The sequence below is a fragment of the Nicotiana sylvestris genome, chromosome 1 (genome assembly GCF_000393655.2).
Source record: "Nicotiana sylvestris chromosome 1, ASM39365v2, whole genome shotgun sequence".
Classification (NCBI taxonomy): domain Eukaryota; kingdom Viridiplantae; phylum Streptophyta; class Magnoliopsida; order Solanales; family Solanaceae; genus Nicotiana; species Nicotiana sylvestris.
In genome coordinates, this window is record NC_091057.1 from 161502451 (window position 1) to 161519824 (window position 17374).

Sequence of the window (17374 nt, forward strand, 5' to 3'; positions counted from 1 at the left end):
GGGCGAACTTGCCTTTTGCTTCAGCATGATGTGAGAGGATGCGTTTCAACACTTGCTGATGCACTTCAAATTTTCGCGGACGCACCTTCTTGTTGTATGCTCTTGCCATTCTCTTTTGATACAACTGGCCATGACACACTGCTGCCAATCTTTTCTCATCGATCAAACTCAATTGCTCCAAACGAGTTTTGACCCACTCATCATCATCATCAATTTCGGCTTCAGCAACAATCCGAAGGGATGAGATTTCAGCTTCTGCCGGTATCACTGCTTTTGTTCCATATACCAACAGATAAGGAGTTGCACCTACTGAAGTACGAACAATAGTGCGATAATCCAACAGAGCAAAGGGAAACTTCTCATGCCATTGCCTGGAACCTTGCACCATTTTCCACAATATCTTTTTTATGTTCTTATTGGCTGCCTCGACTGCTCTATTCGCCTTGTGGCTGTACGGGATGGAATTTTGATACGTAATCTTAAACTGTTCGCATACCTCCTTCATCAGATAACTATTAAGATTAGCACCATTATGTTTGATGATCACCTTTGGGATTCCAAACCGACAAATGATATTTGAATGAACAAAATCGACCACTGCCTTCTTGGTCACAGATTTGAAAGTTTTAGCTTCAACCCACTTTGTGAAATAATCAATGGACCTGTGCCCATTGGATGCTGTCGGCTCAATTGATCCGATGACATCCATACCCCAAGCAATAAAGGGCCATGGTGCAGACATTGTGTGTAATTCAGATGACGGAGAATGAATCAAATCTTCGCGTACTTGGCATTGATGACACTTGCGCACAAAACTGATGCAATCTCGCTCCATGGTGAGCCAATAATAACCTGCTCAGAGAATTTTCTTTGCCAGAACATACCCACTCATATGCGGTCCACAAACTCCAGAATGTACTTCGGTCATGATAGTCGATGCTTCTCTAGCATCTATGCATCTTAACAATTCGAGATTTGGAGTTCTTTTGTACAAAACTCCTTCACTGAAGAAAAATCCACTTGCCAAACGTCGAATTGTCCTCTTTTGATCCCTTATGGCTTGCACCGAATATACCCCCGACCTGATGTACTCCCTGATATCGTGGAACCAAGGTTCACCGTCAAGTTCTTCTTCCACCATGTTACAGTAAGAATGCTGATCTAAACCTGAATATGCAAAGGGTCAACATAAACCTTATCTGGATGATGTAACATCAACACCAGAGTAGCCAAAGCGTCAGCGACCTCATTGTGGATCCTAGGGATATTCCTGAATTCCACTAATTTGAGCCGCTGATAGAGATCCTGCAGACATTGTCTATACGATATGAGTTCCAAATATCGGGTCTCCCATTCTCCCTGAATCTGATGCACTAATAGATCTGAATCTCCTAAAACCAGTACTTCTTGGACTCCCATGTCCACATCTAACCTCAAACCCAAAATGCACGCTTCATACTCGGCCATGTTGTTGGTACAATAAAAACGGAGTTGAGTAGTGACAGGGTAGTGGTGCCCTGTTTCAAAGATGAGTACAGCCCCTATTCCAACGTCTTTCATGTTAGCAGCCCCATCAAAGAAGAGTTTCCAACCGGGCTTTTCATCCTTCTCGACCTTATCAATATGCATTACCTCTTCACCAGGAAAGTAAGTTCTCAAAGGTTCATATTCTTCATCCACCGGGTTCTCGGCCAAGTGGTCGGCCAAGGCTTGGGCTTTCATCGCCATCCGAGCCACATAGATAATGTCGAACTCTGTGAGCAAAATCTGCACTTTGCAAGTCTCCCTGTGAGCATAGGCTTCTGAAAAATATACTTTAAAGGATTCAAGCGAGAGCTGAGGTAAGTAGTGTAGGACGACAAATAATGCTTCAACTTCTGTGCTACCCAAGTCAAGGCGCAACATGTCCTCTCAAGGGGAGTATACTTAACCTCATAAGATGTGAAATTCTTGATAAGATAATAGATGACTTGCTCTTTCCTGCTAGTGATGTCATGCTAACCCAGCACACAACCAAATGAATTATCCAGGACTGTCAAATAAATAATCAAAGGTCTCCCGAGTTCCGGCGGGACCAATACAGGTAGGTTTTACAAATACTCTTTGATCTTATCAAATGCTTCCTGGCATTCATCAGTCCATTTAATCACAACATCTTTGTTTAGCAGCTTAAATATGGGCTTACAAGTTGTCATGAGCTGAGCAATAAACCTGCTGATGTAGTTCAGCCTCCCTAGCAACTCATCACCTCGGTCTTGTTCTTTGGTGCTGGTAACTCCTGGATAGTTTTGATCTTTGACGGATCCAATTCAATGCCCCGTCGACTAACTATGTTGGGACAAAACACCAAATGCACACTTTGCAGGGTTGAGCGTGAGGTTGTACCTGCGGAGCCTTTGGAAAAACTTCCTCAAATCTTTGACGTGGTCAGACTGCTTCCTGGACTTTATGATTACATCATCCAAATAAATCTCAATCTCCTTGTGTATAATGTCATGAAATATGGTTGTCATTTCCCTCATGTAAGTTGCCCCAGCATTTTCAAACCAAAAGGCATGACCCGGTAGCAGTATGTTCCCCATGGCGTGATGAATGCCATCTTCTCCATATCTTTCTCATCCATTAAAATCTGATGATAGCCCGCATAGCAGTCTACAAAAGACCCAATCTAATGTTTGGCACAATTATCAATCAAAATGTGGATATTTGGCAGTGGGAAGTTGTCCTTTGGACTTGCTTTATTGAGGTCACGATAATCAACACACACTCTGGTCTTATCATCTTTATTTGGCACAGACACAACATTGGCTAACCACGTGGGATACCGCGTGACTCGAATGACCTTTGCATTAAGCTGCTTTGTGAATTTGATCTTCACACTCATGTCAGTTTTGAACTTTCTCAATTTCTGCTTAACAGGAGGGAATGCTGGATTAATTGGCAATTTGTAGACCACCAAATCGGTACTCAAGCCTGGTATGTCATCATATGACCATGCAAAAATATCATTATACTCAAACAATGCTTTAATTATTTCCTCTATGATTTGCGGTTCAAGATGGACGATTATCTTAGTTTTTCTGACATTATCTGGGTCCTCTAGATTGATTGCTTCCGTATCATTCATATTAGGCTTGGGTTTTTCTTCAAAATGATTTAGTTCCTTACTGATCTCTTCAAAGGCCTCTTCCTCATCATATTCTAATTCATCATCACAGTCTATTTCCTGGATTATTACTTCAGAATTAGATTGACTTTTAAGACTTGGCCGAAGATTCCTCATGCATGTCATGTCACTGAAACCAGCATAAAAAGAACTGTACAAAGAAGAAAATAAAACAAAAATAAGACTATAAGGAGTGTTGAAAAGGGAAATTGCATTTCATTAAAAATAAAGGATAAAAGGGTTTGTACATTAACAAGCAAAAAATAAAAATCTGGGTCACAATCCTGGAATGACCCAGATAGAAAGGAAAACGAAACAAACTACCAAGACTCCTTATGGGTAGGGAGAGGAGTAGCCTTCCAATTGTTAAGCTTTACATTCAGCTCGACGAACTGCATGTTCGCTTTGCTAGAACCTTCTCCAAATTCCACCATGTTCACATCATCAAACAACCTCTGGAACCTTTCAATTAACTCTTCATCAATGTCAACCACGGAACTTGGAACTGTTGTCACTGGGCGTTTCCTGACACCAGGCTTGACAAAAGACCTAGATAGACGCGGAATAGGCTTCGGAAGTACCCACACCCTCTGTTTCAACTTTCTAGCCCTTCTCACATCTGCCGTTGTGGGTTTGAATCCAAGACCATACGTACCTAAGTTTTCAGGGAGGGACACGGGCTGTATAATACCCTGCAAGGATGCACCCAGACCTTTACCTGGCACAAAACCATTTTTCAGCATCTCGGAGTCCACCATGACGGATGTAGAGGCTATCTTTGGAGTTGGAACAGATTTCCCTTCTAGAACCTTCTCGACCGGCACTGTTTCAAACACTTGATAAAACCAAGGCCCTTTTTCATCTTCAACCTCAATGAACGGGACAGAGGCATCACTGTGAGCACACGAATTATCCTTACCATGCACGATGATCTCCTGGCTATCCCATTCGAACTTGACCATCTGATGCAGAGTGGACGGGACTACTTTGGCGGCATGAATCCAAGATCGACCTAACAACAAATTATAAGAGACGGCTATGTCCAGTACCTAGAACTCCATGGTGACTTCCACCGATCCTATTGTCAATTCAAGTATTATGTCACCAACTGAGTCTTTTCCTCCACCGTCAAAACCTCGGACGCATATGCTATTCTTGTGAATCCTCTCATCATCAACTTTCAACTTATTCAGAGTAGAGAAGGGGCAGATGTTTGCACTGGAACCATTGTCGACTAACACCCTGGTGACCACAGAATCTTCACATTTTACCGTAAGATAAGAGAGCTTTGTTGTGTTTAGTACCTTCCACATGCAACTCGTCATCAGAGAAGGTGACCCTGTTCACCTCAAATATTTTGTTGGCGATCTTTTCCAAATGGTTTACTGAAATTTTATTGGGAACATGAACTTCGTTCATCATTTTCATCAGGGCCCTAAGATGTTCATCTGAGTGGATCAACAATGATAACAAGAAAATCTGAGCGGGCGTCTTTCTCAGCTGCTCCACGATGGAATAATCTTGTACCTTCATTTTTCTCAGAAACTTCTTTGCCTCTTCTTTAGTGACTGCTTTCTTTATTAGAACTTGGTTATCTCTGGATGTTTTAGCTTTCCTTAACTCTTCCGGGGCAAAGCATCTCCCCGAAAGAGTTAATCCTTGGGCCTCATTGACTTCTTCTTTCACTTCCTTTCCCTTGTAGGTCACTATCACCCGTTCATAGTTCCATGGGATAACCTTGGTACTGATTACCGGCAAATGGGTTACAAGCTTGATGATGACATGGTCCGTACGAGCACCCCTACAATTATGATATGCTTATTTGCCAACCCTGGCACAACCACTTTTGACTTTTCTTGCTTTGCTATAACATCACTTGGGGATCTTTTCTCAGCTACCACATATGGCTTACCGTTTTTCATGCTCAACTTGTTCACTAATCCTTCAACCATCAGTTTTTTGACTAACTTGACCTCACTGGACCGAATCATCATAACAGATTGTGAAGGCTTCTTGGGTTTTCCCCTTTGTGTACTATCTCGATCATGTTCGTTTCCTGATGGGTTGGCAATGGGTTCTAGTTGATGTTGGGTGCCTCTGGGGTTCGGACTTCAATCCGATTTGTGTCGATGAGCTCCTAGATAGAGTTTTTCAAGTGCCAACACTTCTCCGTATCATGCCCCGGAGTATCAGAACAATATTCACAGCTCACGGAGTAATCAAGATTCTTTGGAGGAGGATTTGGCAATTTCAACTCAATTGGCCTCATCATATCCAACTGCCTCATTCTATGGAATAAGCTGGTATAAAACTCCCCCAACAGGGTGAAAGTTTTCTTCCACTGCAACCTCTCATTTTTGAATGCTGGATTGGGTCGGAAACCTAGGCCGGCAGAGTTTCGGTAGGCTCGTGGGGGTGGGTAAGCATTTTGTGGAGCTGGGTAGGTATTTTGTGGGGTTGGGGCACACATTTGTGAGTAGGCAGGAGGTTGGGTAAATTTCTGGACGTGGAGGACAGAAATCTGAGGGTTTGGTAATGGGAAGTAATGCTGGGATGGTTTATATGGGGTTTGGGTGTAGGTTCGGTGATGGGGTCGAGGTTGAGTATAGTGGTGTGATGGGATCCTGGGTCCAAGCCATGATCCTGAATCAACTATTGCCATATCTTCTTTCTTCTTCTTTCCAATCACTCCTCCAGTACCATTCTGAATGGCTTGGGTAGTTTCTTTGATAGCCGAGTAACTCATGATTTTGCTTGATTTAAGCCCTTCTTCCACCATTCTACCCATCTTCACTACCTCGTTGAAAGACTTGCCTATTGCCGATATCAAATGGCCAAAGTAAGTAGGATCCAGAGCCTAAATAAAGTACTCTACCATTTCGCTTTCCTCCATCGGAAGGTTGACTCTTGCCGCTTGTTCTCTCCAGCGAAAACCATATTCTCTAAAACTTTCACTAGGCTTCTTCTCAATTTTAGTCAGAGACAAATGATCCGGAACAATCTCGATATTGTATTGGAAGTGACGAGCGAATGCTTGTGCCAAATCATCCCAGGTATAACATCTGCTATGATCTTGATGAGTGTACCACTCCAAGGCTGCGCCACTCAGACTTTGGCTAAAGTATGCCATAAATAGCTTATCTTTCACACCGGCTCCTCTTATTTTACTGCAGAATCCCCTCAAATGGGCCACCGGGTCCCCCGGCCCATCATACAAATCAAACTTCGGCATCTTAAACCCCCACAGGCAATTGAACATCGGGGAATAAACACAAATCTTTGTAGGCTACGCTCACCTGGCCTCCCAATCCCTGCATGTTTCTGAACGACTGTTCCATGCTTCTAACCTTTCTGAATATCTCCTTCTGTTCTGGGTTCTTAGTAGGTTTCTTAGTCTCAACTAGGAGGTCGAAACGAGGAGTGTAGGAGTAATGTTCTGGGGCCTTGAAAGTAGGCTCCGGGGGATAGTATTGGTTATCATGGGTCTGGAATAAGGGATCAATGGAGGATCAATGAAGTCTAGCGGGTGGGGGTGCCACAAAAATAGGGGTGGCTGGTGGAGGGGGGTATGAGACTGGTTTGGGTGGTGGTGCTTGTGGGGTTTGGGAAGTGGTGCCTTGGTGATGGTGGTAAGTGGGGAAGCCTGGAGATGAATCAACAGTGGGAGGTTCTTGGGATTAAGCCAGCGGCGGGACAAAAGTAGGGTTGGCGAGGTATGATTGTGGTGGATGCCCTTTCACCCAAGCCTGGTACATCTCTGCCATCTGGTGTTTCAACTTATATAACTCCTCTTTCAGATTAACATCAGACTCTTCACCCTCCTTGTCGGATCAATAACACTTGCATCCAGTTCTTGGCCAACCATGATCAACTTGTCTTTAGACCTGGTATTGTATGGGTGAGTTGTTAGAATTCCAAACGAACTAACCACCTGCCTGGACTTGATGACAACAAGCAAACTCGTTAGCGATTAGAGCTTAACAGATAGGTAATTGCACGTTGGGGATGCAATGCACCTAAGCAGTTAACCATTTCTATTATGTATTTGAACGGCCGCTCGCATCATCCCGACTTTCACTAATTTCCATTTTGCAATTTCTCTCTTTTCTTTTTATTTTTTTATTTTTCACTCCTGCTTTTCTTTGCTCGATTCTCATTTTTGTTCTCTTATTCTCTCATTTTTACTCTCTTGTTTTTCACAGTTTTTCTTATTTTCCTTTTTTTCATTTCACGATTATGATCGAATCCTATGGGAATTGCCTATGTATCATGACGTCACATGAATCAGACCAAGCGTAGTTCTCAGAACATGTGCGAAATAAATAATAATAAAAAAAACATTTTTTGGGGTTTTCAAATTTCATAAAATAAAATAAAGTAAAACATCTTGATTACGACAACGTCCCCTACAGATTCAAACATAAAGACTAACAGACTTGATGAGTGGACTGAAAACTTCAAAAGAAAACTAAAAATACAGACTCGAACTGAACTAACAAACTGACAATTCAGACTTGAAAATGAACTAACAAAAACAGACTCGAACAAACAAAGTCAAGAATACATAAGTGCTTCAACTGCTGCTCTAGTTGGCGTTGCTGCACACCTTTGCGCCATGTCTTCTTGGAGGCGAAACAAGTCATCCATGATCTGTCGGACAAAAATCATAACTGAAGTGAAGAACATGGACCTGGTCATGTCTTCACACTCGTTGCATTTCATCACAATATAGTCCGCAATCCTCCTAACCCTTTCCCTGATAATACCCTTCTCTTGTAACAATCGTTCGATCTGCTGAGATCTGGCATCCAAAACTTGTTCAGTTGTGTGATTTTGCTCTTGAAGCTGCTGCAGGTCTTTCTCTAGTTGTGACATCAGGGCATAGCGGTGTTCCCTTTCTGATTTGAAGTCTCTTTCCTGCTTGGCCATTTCATTTTCAAGGACATTGACATTTTTATTTATACTCACCATTCCCTTGTCATACTTCTCCTTCAGTTTCCGAATGAAGCTGGCTCGTCCCTCTGCATTCTTAGCTAACTTAGCTCGGGCATTTGCTAGCTCAGCTTCAGTCTTTTGCAAACCCTCCTCAGAGTCACGTACTTTTTATGTAAGGCTGTAGATGAGATTTTCATCTTTTCTGCTCCTGCCCGGGTTCTCAACTGCTATTCTCATTTTTCGAAAATGGGCTCGGAGAGCTTCATTCTCTTGGGCCAACTTTCTTGTTTCACCTTCGGCTTCCTGTTCTTGGAGATCATTGTTGAATTCCATGTTTCTCAGCTTCTCTTTCAAGGCATGAATCTCAACTTGATATTTCTTCTCCCTTTCTCCCTAGGCCAACCTTTCTTGGATTTTGTCATCAAAAGCTTGAATATGAGGTCTGTTGGCAGGCCTCTCGGGCTCGGGCTCGGACTCAGGATCTGGGTCGTTGTTTACACAACACCTTTTCTTAAACCATGTGGCATAATTTGGATCCACTTCCCCATTTGCAACATCTGGTACCTGGGTGCCATTTTTCAGATACCGGCAGCCATTCCAATCCTGCTGAACTAAAGCCTCGAGCAATGCAGCCTTGGGATGTAGCTCAATGACCTGAGTGGTTAGATCTTCATCTTCGGGCACAACCTGATATCTTCCCAACTAACTTAATACCCTCTGCGGTGCATATGGTTGGGTACTCCTTACACCCATCAACCTTAGGTAACCCTTGGTAGACGTCATGTATATGGCTTCTGTCATCGGGAGCCATCTTATAGTCCACTCGACCTGACTTGCTTTGAGAGATATCAAATGGGAGACCCAGGCTTCAAACCCTTCTGGCACATTGTAGTCTTTCACCCTTTCCTCATAACTCTCAATGAAGTTATCCGGGCTTGCACCATAACTCATGAATTTGGGGTGATGGCGAAGATGCTCGATCAACGACATTTGTAGAGGAATATTGCAACCTTCAAAGAATTGAGACCCAGCTTTGCATAATGTCAATGCTCGAAAAATATCTGCCAGTACTAACAGAACAAGGGTATGATCCTTTTTGGTAGTGAGGATTTGTGCAATTTTGACCACGATTCCCAAAAATGCCGCAATAAAAGCGAACCAGTGATGAATTTGCCAAAGGCCCTTATCTTGTTTGTTGCTCAACCCCTTTTCATGTGTTTCTAACCCAGTTGAGTGCCCGAACCTAAAGTACAAGAAGTGGAAAGAACAACACCGTTTGCTTACACGGGCCTTCTTTATCTGTTTACTGATATTTAGGAGGTCAAAGAACTTATGCACCGAAGGAGCCCTTTGAAATATAAGTTGCTACTTCCTCAAATCCTGAACAAACTCAATATACCCGGCCACTTCCTCCAAAGTAGGGGTGATCTCAAAATCCGAGAAACGAAAAACATTATGGACAGGGTCCCAAAAAGTTACCAAAGCCTTAATTAAATCTTCCTGTGGTTTGATTTCCAAAATATTTATAAGAGCACCCAACTATTTTTTCACCCACTTCTGACCATCTTCATCTAGATCATTCCATCACATACGCAACTGCAACTAAACCTTTTTTCTGATCACCTCTGACGAGTTCTGGGTAGTGTTCATTTGTGACGGGTCCTGGACAATATCCATTTGTACATGTGGAGGGTTAAGGTTAGGGTTGACTCTGGTGGATCTTTTTGTAAAACAGGTTTTCCAACTTTTACAAGAAAATCCAATGGACCATGATTCCTTCCCCTATATGTTATTTTTAGCAAAAATGACTGTTTTGCAAACGTGGCCCATTCCCAGTTCCAAATGAATTTTGAGGCCAAGGAGGACTACTTTATGGGAAATATGATACTTCACTGACAGACTTGTCCGTTCTTTCACGAAAATAGCCCTTCAACAACTGAAGATACTCTAAGGCTATCTCGGCAAGAACAGTTTAAGACAATACCGAAACTAGATCGACTTATTTTGACCAAAACTCCAAACTGCATTTATTTGACCATTGACTTTCTTTTTCCTCTTTTTTTTTTCAAAAATAAGGACGAACCTTATGTAGGTTGCCTACATATCCCACATCCGGTGAGAATTAGACCTGCGTAGTTCAGTCAGTTTTGACATATTTGAAAAGGACAGAATATTGACTTATTTTGAAATGACGTTTTTTTTTCTGTTTTTTTGAAACTTTTGGCAGAGTTTCGGGACATTTTTAAATACCGGGGATTTTTCAGAACCGGGTTTTATTTCCTTCCCTACATTACTCTTGATTTTTCTCTTGCTTTATTTTTTCTAGCCGGTCAGCATGCAAGCCGAAACAAATAAATGTTCACATAGCACATAGGATGCATTAGGATAGTCTGTTATTTCGGGCACACCTGTCCTAGACGGACCCAGCCCTTGTGTTGAGTTCCCTAAGTCAAATGCACGTGATGCAAACAAGCGTTCCTACTAGGGATCCGGCATGAAGCTGTATTTTTCTAGGTTTAAATCCTGGGGTTGTGTTCTAGACTTGTGTTACCCGAGCAGACATCTGGGGACGAAGAGGGGCGATGTACTGGGAGCACTAAAGTCTACCCGGCCTTGTCGCTGGCCCAACCTTGTTCTATTTGGTATAATTTCTACAGAAAAGTAGGCCACACGAACGTGTGCACCATTTTCAAAAGACTCAGAAGGGTGGCGTAAGAAGAGAGTTATATACAATTCAAACAATATTAAAGCGGTAAATAGACAACAATTAGCACAAAAGGTTCACAAAATACAGTGATATTAATAATAAATGAAGCCAAGTAAAAATCATATTAACAAGCTCGAATTCTTGAACCCTGAACTAGAGATTCTGGGTTCCTGTCCCCAGCAGAGTCGCCAGAGCTGTCACACCTCCTTTTTTACTACACCGGAAGGGTATAGGAGTGTTTTTTTCCAATTTAAGTGACAATTAAAACGAGATTATTATTTAAGATCAGAGTCGCCACTTGGGATAGTTTATGGTGTCCCAAGTCACCAGTTTAAAATCCCGAATTGAGGAAGTTTGACTCTAATTACGGTCTGCAATCACAGAAATTCGAGTAAGAAATTTTGTTAACCCGGGAGAAGGTGTTAGGCATTCCCGAGTTCCGTGATTTTAGCACGGTTGCTTTGATCATACTTGGCTTAATCAATTGTCTAATTACTTTCACATCTCCTTTTCCTACACCCGGGAAGGGTATAAGGGAGTTTTTTTTCCAACTTAAAGTGACAATCGAAACAGGATTTATTTATTTACTTAGAGTCGCCACTTAGGATAATTTATGGTGTCCCAAGTCACCGGTTCAAATCCCGAATCTAGGAAAGATTGACTCTGTATTACAGTTCGCGAACACAGAAATCCGGGTAAGGAATTCTGTTAACCCGAGAGAAGGTGTTAGGCATTCCCGGGTTCCGTGGTTCTAGCACGGTTGCTCAACTGTTATAATTGGCCTATTATCTGATTTTAACACTGTCACACCTCCTTTTTGCGCGCCTACCCCAAAGGATAAATGCGCGAGGGAGTTTTTCCAATTTAAGTGATAATATTTGAAATGAGATTATTTATTTAATTCAGAGTCGCCACTTGGGAAAGGTTTGGCTTTTGGTGTCCCAAGTCACCGGTTTATCTTGAATCCCAAATCGAAGAAAATATTCGACTTTCCAAATGAAGTCTGCGAACCAGAAATTCTAAGTAAGGAATTCTGTTGACCCGAGGGAAGGTGTTAGGCACCCCGAATCCCGTGGTTCTAGCACGGTCGCTTAAATTGCTATAATGACTTAAATATCAGATTTTAATACATGTTATAACGTATGTGCTTTTTTTTTTTCATTAAGTTTAAACCGCTTTTATTATTATTATTTTTATAGAATTGCAACGTCGTAAAAATGCATCTCGAACCACGTCTCAATCAATGCACCCGTGGTTGTTAACACATTCCGACTCCGTTGAGATTTGAATTTGGGTCACATAAATGCGCACCCGAATTTAAGAATGTAATTTAATTAAGTCGCGCCTAAAGAGTCTAACGCATTATTATCTTTGGGGAAGGCAGTGAAATTCACTAAACAGTCCATCCCAAATTCTAAGTATTTATTATGATCAATTATTGAGGGCCCCGCAATTTGCATTTTTATTTGGCGAGGCTCGTCTCATTATTTTTAAAAGGATAATCTTAGCATGACTACATTTTCTATTTTTTGTTTTCTAAAATAAATGAAGATAAGGTCCTACTTTATTTACATACTTTCGAGTTATTATAGTTAAGTTTCGAAAGTGAGTTGTTTAAGGAGTTTACATGGCAACGCATAGAACATTCTACATACAGACAGTAAAAGAAAGAAAAGACCACATTAAATTACAACTTCAAATCTTTCTCATTTTTTTGCATTCATGCCTCGAGTGGCTTACAAGATGAACCAGTGTATCAGTTTGTGTACCTGGTATTTGGGAAAGCAAGGAAAGAAGATGAAGATCAGTAGAAGCAGCAGTAGTGTAAATACACAGCAACAACAGCAACCCAACAGCAACAAATTCGAATCAGATTCAAGGCCCAGAAAACTTTGAGGAAAAACCGAACAGCTCAATAGAATAAACCCAAAAGTTTGTAAGCAAACTAAACAGCAAGAAGCCACGCATGTATTAAACCCGAAACTAAACTCGCTTCTCCCTTTGTTTTTTTTAACTCTCTAACACTCTTGAGATTTTCGGAATGTCTTCCTCTCTCAAAATAATCCTCAAAAATCTTTCAAGTTCAGTCTAAGTTTTTTCTCTCAAGTCTTAGTCTTTTTAAAATGTATCAAATTACTTTATTTATAACACGACTCTTGTCTTGAATCCCCAACCCCAAATATTCCCTCAATTGCATGCTTTGTCCCCACTACTTAATGTTTTTTTTATTTTAAACCCTTGTCCCCCATGCTTAGCATAAATAATTACATTATTCTCACCCCACTACATTATGTCTTGTCCCCCACTATATTAAACAATTATATCAAACCCCAACCCATTACATCTTGTCCTCCATGCTTAACATAAATAATTACATTATTCCCACCCCACTACATTATGTCTTGTCCCCATTATATTAAACAATTATATCAACCCCATCTCATTACATCTTGTCCCCCATGCTTAACTTAAATAATTGTTCAAATGTTCAATTCCAAAAATACCCCTTCGACCTTACTGCAATTACCATTTTACCCCTGAACGTACTGAAATTTACCAAACTACTCCCATCAGCTATAATCAAATCACCTAATCAATCTCAACCAAAATACAGCAAGTATGACCAATTTCTAAACAAATTCTACAACAAATCTCATGAACACAGATTGAATCATACAGCTTCAAATTAATGGGAATAAGTTAACCATATTGGGAACCAATCCTGGTTAACTTAGACCAAAAATGAATGAGCAAAGAGACAACAATATCAACAACAAAATACATGATTCAAACTAAATCAACAAGTCAAAAACCAAAACATAAACTCACATTAAATCACTGGATTAAAAACGAACTTCAAACAAAGATGAACATGAATTAAATCTATTTTAAACAACAAACATGACGGATTCAAATGATTTAACCAACATTAACAATTTCTGAAAAAAATGCATAACAAAACATGAAACAAACTGAAGAAATAATTAATTAAATTTCAATTTGAATCTAACGATATTAAACTAACAATTTCACATGAACAAACTGAAAAATTAACAAAACAATGAACATGAACAAAACAAAAATCAAATATTTACCGATTTTAGATTCGAGAATATAAAAAACAAAATACAGACAAAAGTGAAACTCAAACCCACTAACCGGATCGGAAACACGAACAACGACTGACCAACGATGAACTCGAACTGTGTATGGACTGTTTCGACAAACCCTGACCAAAGTGAAGCAGTGACGAGCTACTGTGACGGGGAAGTCGAAGAAGAAAGCAGCGTTTGGACTGGTGTTCGCTGGACGAAGCAGCAGGCGACGGGGGGAGGCAGCAGTGTTCGAGGAGCAGCAGTGTTCGATGACAAAACGAAGGTCGCCGGATTTAATGGGGGGTTGTCGGACTGGTTCACGTGAGGTAAAGCAAAAGCAGTTGAGGCAGCTGGAGGCAGCAACAAAGACGACGAGGCAGCAGCATCAGGGTGTGTTTGGACGTAGCAGGAGACGCAACAACGCAGCAGCCATGAGAGCTCGGGCTTGAGTTCGACGGAGACGAAGAAGATGAAGCAGAAGAAGAAGCATGGTCTGCTTGGTCGTAGCAGAAGCGTGGTCTGCTTGGACGTAGCAGAAGCAGCGGCAGCCATAGGTGTCGAGCTCGAGCTCGAGCTTGACGAAGAAGAAAATGAAACAGTGACAGTGGGGTCGTTCGGGGAATAAAGTCGCCATGGAAGCTTGAGATTGAGCTTGGCGACGAAGAAGACGAAGCAATGGCAGTGGGGTTTGTTTGGAGTGAGCTTGAGGGTGAGAAGCCATGGTTGTCTAGGGTTTGGGGTGAAGGTTTTTTGGAGTAGAAGAGAGGGGGTGGCGGATGGGTTTAGTTTAGGTTTTGGTTTTTTTTGTTTTGTTTTGTGAAATGCAAGATAGGGGGTGTTAGGTATTTGGGTTATGGACCGGGTCGACCCGGTTTGAAGTGAACCGGGTCATGGGGAAGGTTGGGTATTTTTTGGGCTTGTGGCTTGAATTTGAAGAAGAGCCCACTTCCGATTTTCTTTATATTTTTGCTCTCTTTTCTTCTTTTATTTTTCTAAAACTAAATTCTAAAAATCCTTAAATTATCATATAGAACTAAATTAAGTTATAAAAGTGCAAATTAACTCCCAATAACAATTAACACACAATTAAGTAATAATTAAGCATAAAATTGTGCAATTGGGCATTAAATGCTAAAAATGCAAAAGATGCCTATTTTTGTAATTTTCATTTTTGTAAAACAAACTTAATTACTAACAATTGTAGAATTAAATCCTAGATGCAAAAATGCGACATATTTTTGTATTTTTTTATTAATTTAACAAATAAACATGCACAGACAAATAGAAATAATTATCCAAAAATGTCCCAAAAATTCTCAAAATTGCACACCAAGGAAAATCGTTTTATTTTGAATTTTTGGGAGTAATTCTTTCATAGGGCAAAAATCATGTACTTACAGCTGCCCCTCTTTGCCCGAAGACACGAAGGGTTTTCGTGCAAAGATAAAGTGAGCGATTTTTGCCCATCCGAGTACTCTGTGTGAAGCATTTTTTTGAAAAAGATTTAACCGAACCTTTGCTTCAAAGGTTTCCTACATATCCCTGGCTAAAGGGGAATCAGGTTAATGTAGTTCGGGAAATTTTGGTAGCTGGGACTACCATGGGATTGCAATGCTTGTTGTTACTGCTGTTTTCATTGCCACTACTGCTTTACTGACCTTCTTATTACAACCAAAGGAAATTGAAACTGAACTAACTACTTGCCTGTCAACCGCTAGTTACAAGATTCCTATCTATAATTCTTTTGCAACTTGATCTTGGGTCTTAGCTGATTCTGCTTGTAGACTTCGATCCGAATCTTGATGCTCGCAAGTTGTAGGCACTTGTTTATTTCTACAGTATTGAGTGAAACGGGATTGGCGGAGCTCGGGAATTTGATCAAATTTTGAGACTTGCCCTTTGTTTGTTCCAATATTTGGGAACATCTTCTTTTTGTTCTTTTCTTCTTTTCTTTATTCTGGATTGAGACTCAAACCGTAGGTCATCTCTATCCATGCGTCTTGAGTTCAGACCTACTGAGACAACAAAACAAACGAACGAAATTTTCTGCCCCAGTTTCACTAGGAAAATTTCGTGAGTTAATTGCCATGAAAATTTACAGAATTGATGAGGGGATTGAAAACCTCAAGTCTAAAAAGCGCAACTCGGGGATTGGAGCCCTAATGTCGCCAAAGGTAAAAATGCGCAACTCAGGGATTGGAGCCCTAATGCTGGCTAAAGGAAAGTAGCTCAACTTAGGGATTGGAGCCCTAATACTAGCTTAAAGAAAAAAATTTCAACTCAGGGATTGAAGCCCTAATGTCGGCTAAAGAAAAGTTTCTCAACTCAGGGATTGGAGCCCTAATGCTGGCTAAAGGAAAAACGCTCAACTCAGGGATTTGAGCCCTAATGTTGGCTAAAGGAAAGTTGCTCAACTCAGGGATTGGAGCCCTAATGCTGGCTTACAGAAAATTGCTCAACTCAGGGATTGGAGCCCTAATGCTGGCTCAAGGGAAATTCGCTCAACTCAGGGATTGGAGCCCTAATGCTGGCTAAAGGAAAAACGCTCAACTCAGGGATTGGAGCCCTAATGTCGGCTAAAAGAAAGTTTCTCAACTCAGGGATTGGAGCCCTAATGCTGGCTTAAAGGAAAAATGCTCAACTCAGGGATTGGATCCCTAATGTTGGTTAACAGGAAAAACGCTCAACTCAGGGATTGGAGCCCTAATGCTGGCTAAATGGAAATTGCTCAACTCAGGGATTGGAGCCCTAATGCTGGCTAAATGAATGTTCGCTCAACTCAGGGATTGGAGACCTAATGTTGGCTAAAGGAAAAACGCTCAACTCAGGGATTGGAGCCCTAATGTCAGCTAAAGGAAAAAAGGAAAAATGCTCAACTCAGGGATTGGAGCCCTAATGTCGGCTAAAGGAAAAACGCTCAACTCAGGGATTGGAGCCCTAATGTCGGCTAAAGGGAAATTTGCTCAACTCAGGGATTGGAGCCCTAATGTTGGCTAAAGTAAAAATGCTCAACTCAGGGATTGGAGCCCTAATGTCGGCTAAAAGAAAACTGCTCAACTCAGGGATTGGAGCCCTAATGTCGGCTAAAGGAAAAACGCTCAACTCAGGGATTGGAGCCCTAATGTCGGCTAAAGGGAAATTTGCTCAACTCAGGGATTGGAGCCCTAATGTTGGCTAAAGTAAAAATGCTCAACTCATGGATTGGAGCCCTAATGTTGGCTAACAGGAAAATGCTCAACTCAGGGATGGGAACCCTAATGCTGGCTAACAGGAAAAAACGCTCAACTCAGGGATTGGAGCCCTAATGTCGGCTAAAGAAAACTGCTCAACTCAGGGATTGGAGCCCTAATGCTGGCTAAATGGAAATTGCTCAACTCAGGGATTGGAGCTCTAATATTGGCTAAAGGAAAAACGCTCAACTCAGGGATTGGAGCCCTAATGTCGGCTAAAAGAAAAATGCTCAAATCAGGG

General features: G+C 41.3%; 2 protein-coding genes across 2 annotated transcripts; both read right to left on the bottom strand.

The window, feature by feature from the left end:
• Positions 1 to 1161: 1161 nt before the first annotated feature.
• LOC138876821 (uncharacterized) lies at positions 1162 to 1905 on the bottom strand. The gene has a single exon (XM_070155750.1). It carries the CDS (start codon positions 1903 to 1905, stop codon positions 1162 to 1164), a length of 744 nt encoding a protein of 247 aa, XP_070011851.1.
• Positions 1906 to 2668: 763 nt separating this feature from the next.
• LOC138876822 (uncharacterized) lies at positions 2669 to 5118 on the bottom strand. The gene is made up of 4 exons (XM_070155758.1): positions 4997 to 5118; positions 4471 to 4910; positions 3491 to 4178; positions 2669 to 3317 (listed from the first exon to the last, which is right to left on the bottom strand). The coding sequence occupies exons 1-4, from the start codon at positions 5116 to 5118 to the stop codon at positions 2669 to 2671; spliced, it is 1899 nt and encodes a 632-aa protein (XP_070011859.1).
• Positions 5119 to 17374: the final 12256 nt, after the last annotated feature.